This window comes from Lactuca saligna, chromosome 5 (assembly GCF_052625555.1).
Source record: "Lactuca saligna cultivar CGN05327 chromosome 5, ASM5262555v1, whole genome shotgun sequence".
Classification (NCBI taxonomy): domain Eukaryota; kingdom Viridiplantae; phylum Streptophyta; class Magnoliopsida; order Asterales; family Asteraceae; genus Lactuca; species Lactuca saligna.
This window is the reverse complement of record NC_136421.1, coordinates 229,389,871-229,403,219: the sequence shown is the minus strand read 5'-3', so window position 1 is coordinate 229,403,219 and position 13,349 is coordinate 229,389,871. Positions and strand designations below refer to the sequence as shown.

General features: G+C 37.1%; 1 protein-coding gene across 1 annotated transcript; it reads right to left on the bottom strand.

Moving 5' to 3' along the window:
* Positions 1-10,291: 10,291 nt before the first annotated feature.
* On the bottom strand, positions 10,292-10,615 carry LOC145046334 (putative mitochondrial protein AtMg00820). The gene has a single exon (XM_078994617.1). The coding sequence runs from the start codon at positions 10,613-10,615 to the stop codon at positions 10,292-10,294; it is 324 nt and encodes a 107-aa protein (XP_078850743.1).
* Between the last annotated feature and the right edge of the window lie 2,734 nt (positions 10,616-13,349).

The following is a 13,349-nucleotide window of genomic DNA, read 5'->3' as shown; positions in this document are numbered from 1 at the left end:
TCCCTGAAGACGAGCCACCAAGCGTTCTGCGTCCCGAAGTCGAGACTCCCACCGAACCTGCATCATGTGAAACTCTCGAAGGACGTCACGCGTCTCCTGCTCCGCACGCTCGACCCTAGTCCTCAACTGGCGCACCTGATCAGCAGTGTCCTGGGCAAGGTCGCCCGTATTCCGTAACCGTTTCACCACGACTGGACGGGCTCGATCAGCCGGTCCTCCGTCTCTCAGGTCAAAGAACTCGCGTGACATGTCGTACGGGGGTCGCTGTCCCTGCTGTCTACTCCATCTCCAAAGATCAATACCCCAGGGAGGTATAGGACCAGTGGGGCCCACACGATAAGCAGGCACCCTGATCGGGTAAGGGGGCTTGATGACCTCGGACTCTGCGTCCGAATCACCCCCTTCGCTGTCATCGAGCTCCTCTTCGAAATTTTCTTCGTCTTCTTCGGGTTCGACAGGCTCGCCCTTGACTTCTGCCTCCTGTTCCCCGTCAGATTCCTCTTCGGGGTCTTCCTCAGGTTCCTCTTCAGGCTCTTCCTCAGGCTCCTCCTCCTCTAGCCATCCGTTGTTTCCCTGATTAGGGAAATAGGGGTCTCCAGGGTGATGAAAACCAGCCATGCTGTCTGCGCGAGTATGTAAATATGCTAACATTATTCCTAGGATGCTATGTCTATTGTACGGACTAAGCAAGCGTTCTCTTTTTAGTGATAAAGGGTATTGTTTTAGGTTCCCTAGCTATCCCGATCTCATCAAGACGTGTGTTAGTTTTAGTTTGGAGAGAATGTAGTTGATCAGGCTGCATCCACTCCTTGGTATCACTAAGAACAGTCCCGAGTTAACCGAGATACCAGCATTATTGTGTTTGATTCGGCGTTATGTTCTTATTCCTAATGCAAGCAAGCGTGTTTTATTTACTTGTTTTGTTCAGAGTTATGTTAGTCCCTCTTTTTGGTTTATAGTTGCATATCAATGTGTGGCTCGACATGCTAGTTCACTATAAACAAAGCTCTGATACCAACCTGTCACACCCCCGAACCAGACGGCGGAAACGTTCGGGAGCTGTTGTGACTCAATTGAATACCATCACAATGAATGTACATGAAATATAACATCATTCGTCACCAACATTTGAATATTACAACTGATAGAGTTTACATCCATTACATTGTCTCAAAACATTACATTCCCAAAAATAAATTGTTCAGTTCGTTAATAGATAAACTGCAAGCCATCACTGAGTACATTTTCCTTTGATTCACTGGTTACCTGAGAATACAAGTATTTTGAAAAAAAAAACGTCAACATGTGAAATGTTGGTGAGTTCATAAGCGATATTTAGGAAAACAATGTTTTGTATCATTTTGAAAACCACCAGAAAATCCGATATTTTCTGAAAAGAAAAGCTTTTGAAAACATTTGTGAAGATCCATAGGTATGCTTGTTTGTTTCTATATTTGTAAAAATTGTTCATTAAACTTGTATACATTTCGAAACCGTATGTATTGAAAAACCCTAGGAAAACCCGATGTTTTCCTAATTCTTTGAATTCCATGAAGTTAAAATAAAGCCATTGTAACGCGTAAAGTCATTAATTCCAGGCGACGTCGGATTATTTTTGCACATGATTAATTGCTATAAACAAGCGTTACACAAACGACCAGTTTATAACTATACTAACGATCCCGTAGGCGTCGTCCGTACTAATCACGTTATCCAACCGCCCTGACTCCGAGTAATCCCACATCTGAAGAGAAAGAGGACACGAAGACCCCGATGTCTCCATTAACCGGTTGGGGATAAAAAAAAAAGGGGTACGAGGGGCCCTTGACCCGCCTCGCATGAAATACCGACTTTACTAGCAATACCATAGGACCCTTGGGGACCAATAGTATAAAAGCCATTGAAAGTTCTTTTACGCTGTGTTAGATCATGTAAGACCCAACAACTCGTAAGGTAGAAGTCTTCGGGCCTTAAGATCAGGTCATTGGGATAGCTAGGCCCAACAAACAAGATTTTACACTTTGGGGCCCAAAGATGGTGCGTAGACGTCTGTGCACTCTCACGTGTATATTGAATTACCAAATGTTTTCGTGTATGAATCGAGTTATTGTCGTGTTAGTATTTTCGGATTGTTATTGATTTGAGACCGAATCAATTCGTTTAACAACGATTTTTGGTATTGTTGTGTATGGTATTACGTAGGTAGTCGCGGTTCCAATATTTGATCAAGTTGCGTGCATTGAATTAGCCTTGAAAGTTTTCTGTTTTCAGCCCCTCATTGTTTGTAAAATTTAATCTTTTCAACCTTCTAATTAAATAATTTTCCGGTTTGGTCCTTAAATCATTTTTCTTGACATTTTAACACCAAAAATTATTGAAATTAATATTTTTCAGCATATTTTCCATTGAAAATAGTTTAAGTCCCTGAAATTGCAGTTTTCTCGGTTATAGCCCCTCTTTTTCGCAGTTTTTACAATTTTGGCCCAAATTGGAAAATTTTTGCAACTTTGGTCCTTTTTAAATTGAAAAAGCATTTTAAACTTTTGAAAAGTACTTGGAACCTTAGTAGTCCACTGTTTTACAGAAAAACACAGTTTTGGCCCTCCAAAACAGAAAATTTCGCATAATGGGCCCTATTGGGCCGAAATTGTCATTTTTAGCCCATTAAGCTTGAAATTTATATTTTTAATCCTCCAAATGAGTATATTTTCAGAAAATATTTCATTGAAACTGTTTTGACACTCCTCATCCATTGGAACTCGTGATATGACATTTTGGGCCCTTTAACTTTATATTTTTATCATTTTATGTCCAAAAATTGAGTTTTTAGTCCAAATAAAATGTTATTAAGCCATTTAGCTATTTTTCTTGGAACACTTTTTATGTAGAAGTATACTTGATGCTAGTATCATTAATCATAAAGTATATCTTGGTTTTTAGGGGTTTTAAGGCTAGATCCAACATTATAACACACAAAAACACACACATAAGCATAGAAATCATACAAAGCATACTAAACATATATAGATCTACACTTTCACTTGTATTCCCCCCCCCCCCCACAAGACTCATAAAAACAGAAAATAGGGGGTATGAAGGTCACCTTAGGGTGTGGTTTCGGTTTTGGAGGAGGAATGGAAGAAAGTTTGGTGATTTTTCGGCCCTAGCACCCTTTAATGAAGATCTCGGCCTTAAGGTGTTTCTAGGATACAAGATCATGATTTCTCATGAGTTAAGAAGAGATTTTTGATAGATCAAGGAACCTAGATCATAGAATTTAGTATAACCTTACCTTGGAGGGTGATTTTTGTGAAAAATCTCCTTGGATTGCCCTTATTTTTCGAAAATTTTATGAAGAGAGGGGAGGTGTTCTTGGAGAGTGTTTGATATGTAAGGAGTGATGAAAGTGTGTGTGTGTGGGTGCTTTCGGCCGAGGTCAAGAAGAAAGAGGAGACAAATGGTTGAGTTGACATTCATAGATGTATGTTGGTCCATGCATGGAACTATGTTGGACATAAGTGAGGTGGCATGAAGAAGTCAACTCCTTTCTTCTTGGATTTGGGCTTTGGGCTGAGAATTTGGAAAGAAAAGAGAGTATTGGGCTTTAATGCCCCTAAGCCCATTATTAGAGTTAGTTTAGGTGAGTTTTAACATAAAAGAATATAGTATGATTTTTACATATTTGTTGGACTAGTTTAGGTTATTCATGGATCAAGCTTTTAATTCATTTCATTCTAGGCGCAATATGGCCCAAAATGTTGAAATAAATTAATGTGGGTCCAAATAGAGCCCAATTAGGTTTCTATGCCCATGATAGTCAAATTGGAAGCTTATTGGTCCATTGAGTCCAATAAGGAAGTCCTAGTCCAAAATGGACCTAAACAAGAACTTCTAGGGTTTCCAATTGCTTGTTGACTATTTGTAGTACTTGTATGATATATTTGATTGAAATTTTTGATGTCATATAATAAGCATCACACATGCTCTTAAGTTTTTGATTCAACATTTTACTTGAGTATAGAGATTACATGACACAAAATTTCTAGTTGTGATAATATATATATATATATATATATATATATATATATATATATATATATATATATATATATATATATATATACACCCTAATTATGGTTACTTGAAAACATGATATTTGGGCAGAGTAATAATTAGGTATTGTGTATATCCCTCTATTTGACCAACATAACTTCTAGGTACTAAATTATCCCAAGGATTTGGCCATTATAACATCTAGGTATGATGTCTTCCTAGACTATCAGGCATCATATCCTTTAGGCATAATATCATAGCTTACAACTAGGCATAGTTTATATCGCTACATTATGATAAGGATATAAACTTCAAAAATGATTTGATATTTTTAAACACAAATATAATTTAAAAACCATTTGATAAACATTTATTCCCCTCCCACTGAAACATTTAAAATACTGAAATAAGGGTCGTGTACTCACGCTAGTCATGCGAAACCTCTGATGTTGGGTTGAATCGGGCCCGGGCCTCCAAGGACTGAAAAGGTAGCAACTTCAATATGAGTGTGAGAAAGAAGATTGAAGGCGTGCATAAATGGAATGGCACTACATTCTATTTATAGTCGAGTTTTGGAGGTGAGCACCGTGAAAATATTTATGTGTGCCAGACGTGATCATCATGGCTCCACATGAAGTTGTCAAGTATCAGTCCTCCACTTGGCCACATCTCTCACAATCTACTCAAATGTAGTGTCAAGTGTCCGACACACAAAGATAAACACCTGAACGTATAAAAAGATTTCTCAAAAAACATAACTAATTCGTGAGAACTCCGATCTAATCCCTCTCTCTATGTATGTGATGATCCCAATAGGTACTACAACTTTCCTGTAGGTTGTTTTAGCTTGTTTTGACTTTCATTTTTTCCCAATAAGGGTAAAAATAAATGATTTTAAAAAAATCATATTTCTCTCATATAGATCCCGTTTTTGGCAAAAATTTTCCTAAAGTTGATATCTTGAGTAGTACTATTAAACTCATTTTTGCACTTGTATTGAAAACTCAACCAATCTCTAAACACCGTTTTGATGTAATTAGCTTTATTATGTGTTGATTTCTATACCTATAAAATCCACAAATCTTTGCTTTGGAGTCAGATTTTTACGAGTCTTATATCCGTGAGATCACCTTAACGAGTACTATCCACGTATGTTAACCAACTTAGAAAACGATACCACTTTTTGGACGTTAATTTTTGAGCCTAATGGACATTTTAAAAAAGAAATTTAATGGCACATTTGATTCATATTTTCTTAAAAATGAAATATTACGATTATAATTTATTACATATATTTTCGTACTCTTTCCAAATGGTGATCAGTGACGGAAACATCTCGGTTGTCACAGAGTGTGTATAGGATGTATGTGTATCCTACTCGTGGGTTAGTTTCGGGTAGTTAGGATGATCCTTTGAGATAAATACAGGTTGGTATGGAATGTAGTATGGGACCATACTACTGAAAGCACATGACCCATATGCATAGCAAGGAAATCACAAACCCCAAGTGTTAGTCTCTTCATGATGGTTGTAATAGTGTAAATTGTGGTAATTTTGATATATGTTTTGATTAATTTTTTGTATGGTGTTCATGAGGGGTTAAATATGTATAGCTGCTGCCCAGGAAAAGTCGAGGTTAACTGATGATCAAATATGGGAGATGATTGATGCTGAGGTGGCTACTACTATTTGGAGTGCTATTCCAGAGCTGTTTGGGTCGATCAAGACCGTTATGATTGAGCTGTTTGATGATAACTATGTCGCCCTCATTGAGACTAGTACTGCTATAGCCACCGCAACTGTCACTACTACGGGAGGCCAAGGAGGAGGTTTATTCCAGTACCGGGCCTTTAGCAACTCTAACCTCCCCTGAATTCAACTGCCTGATTATGGCTATGAGATGCACTTCAGATGTAGAGGGATGTTTCTTCACTAGATACTATCCAAAGGACTAGAAGGTCAGATGCGCCCTGAATCCCCTTCGACTAGGTGTGAAGGGCTGATGGAAGCTGGTGATCAGTTCCTATACTCCTCAGCAGAGGACTATTGTTACCTGGGAGCACTTCTAGGAGATGTTTCCTATGAGGAACGTTCCCTTGATAGATAGGGAGGGAATGGATTAGGAGCACCTGGATTTGAAACAGACGAATGAGACGGTAATCAAGAAAACCAAGATGTTCATCGAGAGGGATCCATTATATCCAGAGTTTGTTGCTTCAGAGAAAGCTTAGATGAAGCGACACTTGAGCATTCTTAAGACTGATATTATTTGGTTTGTGTCTACCTAAAATTATAGTACTCTGTCTAAGCTTTAGGAAGAAGCCCAAAGACGGGAGCTTAATATTGAGATCCAGACAAGGGAGTGGAGGCAGCTTCCCTTTTTTAGCAGCCTATAGGAAAGTGGTTCAATCCCGCTAACACAAGATCTGGGGGAAAGAGGGGCCACAGTTATGGAAAGTATAAGAGAGCTCATGAGGGGATGTGTTGATCATCTACAACATGGCATAATTACGGTAGGGATGGATGCTTTGCGAAGGAGTTTCGCTAGCAGGCTCCGCCACCGAGCATCATGGATTGTGACCATTGTGAACAGGTGGGTTGTGTGAAGGCCTATTATCCCTTACTTGTTACCAGTCTCGTGCATGTACCAGCTAATTCTATCCTTCACATTGGTGCTCACCGTGCCTAAACTGCTTGTATGTAATGTTGGCGGAACAAGATTTTCAGAGCTTCCTTGGTCTAAAACAAAGTCTGGCCTCGAGTGTGTTCTGGCTAGGGCCTCTGAATAGGGCCCTGCAGTACAACTGCTTTTTCTTGTGTTTGTGTGACACGAAGAAGAATGAAGTTCAACTCCTCGAGAGAGAGAAAGTGCAAACGTGTAGCCCTAGAGACCTTAGGGCAAGCATCGACATCTCATTCACTTAGGGATCCAAATTGGGCTTTGTTTCAATGTTTTGATGAAACTGATACACTTAATATAGCAGAGTGGTTAGATTGGGTCTCTGCGGGTGAGTCAACGTTGACTCGAATGGTTGCGGGAGTCTTTTGCGAGGCTCCTACATCTGCAATATTTTGCTTTTGGCCATGACTTGGGGTAAGTTTCATATTTTTTCATTCTAAACTCATCTGTGAAATTTAAAAGCTCATTTAAACTATCACCGATCACATTAACTGGAGGATCATGAGCCTTGAATGGAGACAGTTGAACCTAAGGAGTGGACTCTATAGGATTAGCTTTTTTTCTTTCTTGGAAGCACCCACACTGTTGGTGACAACGTTTACAGGTGTTCTCTTAATTTCCATGTATTTGACCCTTTTAGGTTTGGGTTGTCAGTCTTGGACTTTAGTTGAATGAGGGAGGCTTGGAAGGGTAAGGCGGTATGGCGCAGTACCGCTCGTATCCAAAATGTGATCAACCACTAAAAGTGTAGTGAATCCAACAGTTTGAAGAATATGAAGGGGAAAATGTCTAGTAGGACCGAAGATGGATTGGTCTTCGGATGGAATGTACCTTTTCAGATCTCTTGTAGATAAGAAATTGGTGTTGCTGTGAAGACCGAGGGTTACGTCTTAGTGAAGATACACTAAGCACAAGGACCAGAACCTTGCAAAAGTGAGTTCAGTCATGCCTTCCTCTGGGGCACCTTTGGATAAGTATTAAAGAAACTACTTATAGAGGATATCCCCGTATTTCATTGGATTGCCTGTGAATATAATCAAAACGAGGTCAATAAGAGGTTTGCCCATGTTTTTTGTTCATGCAATTCTTCCTGATAAGCACCTAATCACATAATGATACACATATTCCCAAACAGAAGGCATTTTCCTTTCTTGAATTCTGCAACACCTTTGAGCTTTCTTGATATCGCATTTGGTATAATGTGGATAATATATCTTTGGTACTGGGAGAATAGAACTCCATTGATCATTAAACCCATAATTTGTGGCTTTAATTTTTTTTATGGTCCAAACAACCACGTAATCATCGATTACTCGGATATGAATTTCTTCGGGTTTGTTGACAGGCCTAAAAGCAAAGAAGGCACATTTGAACCGAACGAATTGAGGAAGAGAATCAGTGATTGAATCAAAATCACTAACAGAGGATTAATGGGAAGAAACTGGATCATGATCTTGATGGAGTCACTATGGCTTTCACAATCATCGAAGATGGCTCTACAGTTACTTGCAGCTATGGAAGGAGTTAAATCCTTCACTATTGACCTGGATCCAGTAGGTTTTCTAGAGCAAGATGCCTTGGATTGTTCCTTTGAGATTCCATACTACACCATTGTTGCAGAAAAAGTTTTGAAGAATTTGTATGTAAGGGTTTTTGCAAGAAGGGTGAAGAAGAAAAAGATCGTCTGAAACGGTTCACAAAGCATAAAAAATATCAGTTTAGAAGGGTGAAGAAGGGTTTTTATACCTCCAGATTTCAAAATTAATTAATATCATTTTAATTGCAGCTATTAAAACAAAAAACTTTGGGGTTTTACCATTATCAGTTAAAATTAAATTAAAATTGTTTTCCATGAAAAGAGGAGCATTTAATGAGTTTGCAGGCCCATGATGACATGATGTACAATCATGGGGGTGAAAATGGTTGAGTGAAAAAGATTTTAAAAAAGGATTTAGTTTAGGGAGAATCATTTTATTTATCCTTTATCCAAAAATAGGTCTGATTGAGAAAAGTCTGAATTTTCATATGCGACAAATTGAATGTTGAAGAATGTTGCAACTTCATTAAGTAGAACATAATGAAATTTAATGTGTCTGAGGACTGATGACTTCGGGTTGTTGATACATCTACGGAAGATGATAATGAAGAGTAACTTATTTGCAGGGTTAGAAATAAAATGAAATAAAGAGACCCGAGGAGTATATAGATAATAAGTGGATTCAGTATACAAAGTATATTGAGGAGAAACCTATAAAGTATGTACTACATCATTTATTCTAGAAAAGGATAAGATTAGTAAAATGTTTCAAGAGTTTTGTTTTGATAAAAAAATAAAAGAAGCAATTTAATCACACACGAAGACTATGAGGACTTCAGTAGTTAACCACTCAAGAAGAACTGAGAGTCTGGATTCATAATTTATAACATTTCCAAGAACCTATTTACTTTTGTTGAATCAAGTGCCTTGGTGAAAACATCCGTTATTTCCTCATGAGTTGGAACAAAAATTAGTTCAACATTACCTTTGAAGATATTGTTTTGATGAAGTGATAATGTAGCTCTATGTGTTTCGTCTTCGAGTGGTGAATGGGATTGTGTGAAATGGCTATTACACACTCTGAATCATTATAGATTGGAATCCGCAACATCCTGTACCCGTAGTCCAAAAGTTGTGTCTTCATCCACAGAACCTGAGAGCCATAAGTGGTTATTGCCATGTATTCATCCTCTTTATTTGAAAGTGAGTCACAATTTTGTTTACTTGAGGACCAACTTACTAATCTTCCGCCTAGAAACTGGCATCCTCCCAATGTGCTCTTTTTATCAAATTCACACTGTGCATGATATATGTCAGTGAATGCCTATATAATGAAGTTGTTTTCCCACTGGGACCAGAGACCTAAGGCCTTACCCACTTTGAGATACTAGAAGATCTGTTTGACTGTGCTCAAGTGGGATACTTGGGGATCAGCCTGGTATCTAGCACATAAACCCATAGTAAAAACAATATCTGGTGGGCTTGTAGTGAGGTACATTAATGAACCAATAATTCCTCGGTACGTGTTATGATAGCCTGACTCTCCAGTAGGATCAACTAAGATTTTATACGCGAAGGCCATAGGGAACTTTGCTAAAGAGCGATTATCCGTTGATAATTTCTTTAACAACTTAGCGGTATATTTTTCTTGATGGATAAAGATCCCTTGAGAGATTTTTTTTACTTGAAGACCTAGAAAGAAATTAATCTCTTTATTGATGTTCATTTGAAACTTTTTGGTCATGAGCTTTGGAAAATCGTCCACCATTCCTTGATCCGTTGAGAAAAAGATAATATCATCCACATAAATTTGAACGAGCATCAAGTGTTTATCATTTGCTTATCTAAAAAGAGTGGGGTCTATCACACCTCATTTTGTACCCACAGTTGACAAGAAACTCTAAACGAGTCTCATACCAGGCTCTAGGTGTTTGCTTTAACCTGAAGATGACTTTCACCAGCTTTTAACAGTGGTTGGGAAACTCTGAACTTTCAAAGACTAGAGGTTGTTGCATATACACTTATTCTTTCAGTTCACCATTAAGGAAAGAATTCTTCACATCCATTTGATGGACCTTGATGTTCTTATGAGCTGCATATGCTATAAAAATGTGTATGGCTGCTATCCTTGCAACTGTCGCATATGTTTTATCATAGTCAACACCCTGTAGTTGACTGTTCCCTTTTTCAACCAAATGGGCCTTGGTGCTAATCACTACACCCGATTCATCTAACTTGTTCTTGTAAACCCATATGGTTCCAATTACAGTGTGGAATTTAGGCTTTGGTACCATCATCCAAACCTGATTTCTTTCAAACTCAACCAATTCTTCTTGTATTACCATTATCCAATAAGGCCCAGACGAGCTTCTTTTGTTGTTATGGGTTGATCGATGATAGGAAAGCTTCATAATGACAATAATTAGTTAAGTCTGTAGAGGAACAAGTTTGACTATTTGTAGATGGATTTAAGATGATCTGGCATGTTGGGTGATCTTTCGTGTAGATATGTAGACGAGATTGATAATGATCTGCAGCTGCACTCAAGGGAATATCCTTTATTTCAAAGGAGTATTCAGGTCTGTTTGAAATGGATAGTGTTAGATTAGATGTCTAAGCCCATAAGTATTATTGGTATGTATTCGACCCGAGAGTAGCATGGTCCATTTGGGTTGTACTTCACCGGAACAATTTATATGGACAGTCTTTTGAGAATAGTCTATTTAGGCTTTGTATTAATATATTATAAGTTGTAATATATTAGTATGGAATCATATTATTTAACTAGTATTGATCAAGAAATAATTTAGTGATAAAAAAGAAACTAATTAAATATGGAGTCTTATATATATATATATATATATATATATATATATATATATATATATATATATATATATATATATATATATATATATAGCGTGGGCCAAGTTCATTTAGGTTGGATAAGCTTTCATGGATAGTCCATGGAGTTTTTAACCCATGGATCCTATGGAAATGAAAGTTCATGGGTATTAGCATTTACATGAATGTAACCCTAATCCTCCATACTATATAAAGAGCTCTTTGGCACATGAAATGGCACTAGTGTGTGAGTAAACAAGAGTGGGCCAATTTCTAGTGTGCTTACTATTCTGTCAAGTTTTCCAAGGTGTTTTTGGTGATTTGTGATTCCACCTGAGGCTTCTAAGCTATTAGGGCCATGCTCTTCAAGCTCAAGACTTCAAGCCACATCAAAAGGTATGTCTTCTAACTAGACTTTTGTAGTATAGTTGCTTCATAATATGTTAGATTGGATAAAACATTGGAATATTGAATATTTTCATGTATAATAGAGAAAACATAGATCCAAGGTTTATAGGGTTGGATGTACACCATAGGTGTGTTAGAATGCTCAAAACCCATCAGTGGTATCAAAGCCTGGGCTTGTTTTCAATTATACTTGATGCTATTTCCAAGAAAAATCGTTTTTTTTTTTTTTGGAATCTGCCACTTCACCACGAGGTGGTGACTGTTCGGTGAATTTTTTTTTCGTTTTTTTAGCTAGTTTTGGATTAGAATCATTACTACAAATTGTTTTTCTTCATAAAACTTGATTTTGATGTTATGGCAATGTTTATTCTCATCCAAATAAATGATAATTGTCAATGTTTTAAGACTTGTTTTAGTTTATGTGATTAGCTAAGTTTTTGAAAATTGTTGATATGAATTATCTTCACTTATGAGTTTGATCTTGTTGATAGAAAAATTATTTGATTATTGTGTTAATTGGTAATTTGATCTTAATGGTTTTTTTGAACTCCATAACTTGTCCTCAAGTTATGGAAAATGACGAGTTTTTCTTTTAAAGTGTCATTAAAAGTCATAGATTTTTAAAATGGAAGATTCTCTAATTCGAAACCCTATAGTTTTTAAAGTTAAAATTCAACCCTTATACTTTATAGTATTATAAGTTAATAATATATATATATATATACATATTTATATATATGTATATATATATATATATATATACACACACACACACACACATATATATATATATATATATATATGTATGTATGTATGTATAAGATCAAGTCAATCTTACCGTTAGTAGGTCACATTCAAGAAGCCGGTCTATAAGGGGGTATAAGGTTACTGCCTATAAAATCGCAGTTTAATGGGTTTCCACTCTCACCCACCGCTTCCTTGGCTGGTGGAAGGTCGTTAGCCGAATGGGTAGGGCAAGGACTTTAATTTTCATTAGAAGTATAATGATAAATATAAAGTAACTAAACCTTTTATAAATTCCCGATCTTAGTTACTTTAGGAAAATGTGAATTTGGTGCTAACCCATGAAATTACACTTTGGACTTTGCTTAAGTCGTTAGTTGAGCGTGTGTGGTTAACCGACACACTAACCTGGATTTAACAAGGTAGGCAAAGGGTAACTTAATGTTTATTATAGGATCGGTGGACCGTGTGTGGTTAACCAGCACATCGATTAAGTGATAAATATTAAGGGTACCAAGTATATTTGCATGGTTATTCACTCCTTGTTTTGTGATCATCGACATCCCAGTCACAAAACTTGAGAGGGAACAATCGAGATTGAAAGAAGCCATTGAAAAGTTCAATGAATCTCAAAAGATCTGGGAGTCTCAAATCCAATTAAAACCTAATAAATTATTTTGTTTTTCATGGTAGAAATTAGTGAATCGTTATTCTCCTACCTTCAAATATTCTATAGCTTGGATTATGGCATCCCTCTTCCAAGTTATAAAATATTATGTTGGTCCTAGCCTTAATATTTCATATTGGGTGTTATATTAAGGACTTAAATTAACTAACTTGAATTTCTCCCATTGTATATTTCTAGTTCAGACCACTATGCTCTTCCCAAATCTCATGGAAATCATACTTCTCTTCCTCCAGCTCCTCCAATTATTCTCTATGACCCACAAGCTCAAAGACTTGAAAAGTTCAAGATCACTCAAGCCCTGCTTGCAATGAAACATAAATATTGAAGACCTGTGTGCACTCATGTCGTAGAAATGAGGTCACACATTGACTGGTTGAGAATGTTGGGTGTCGTTG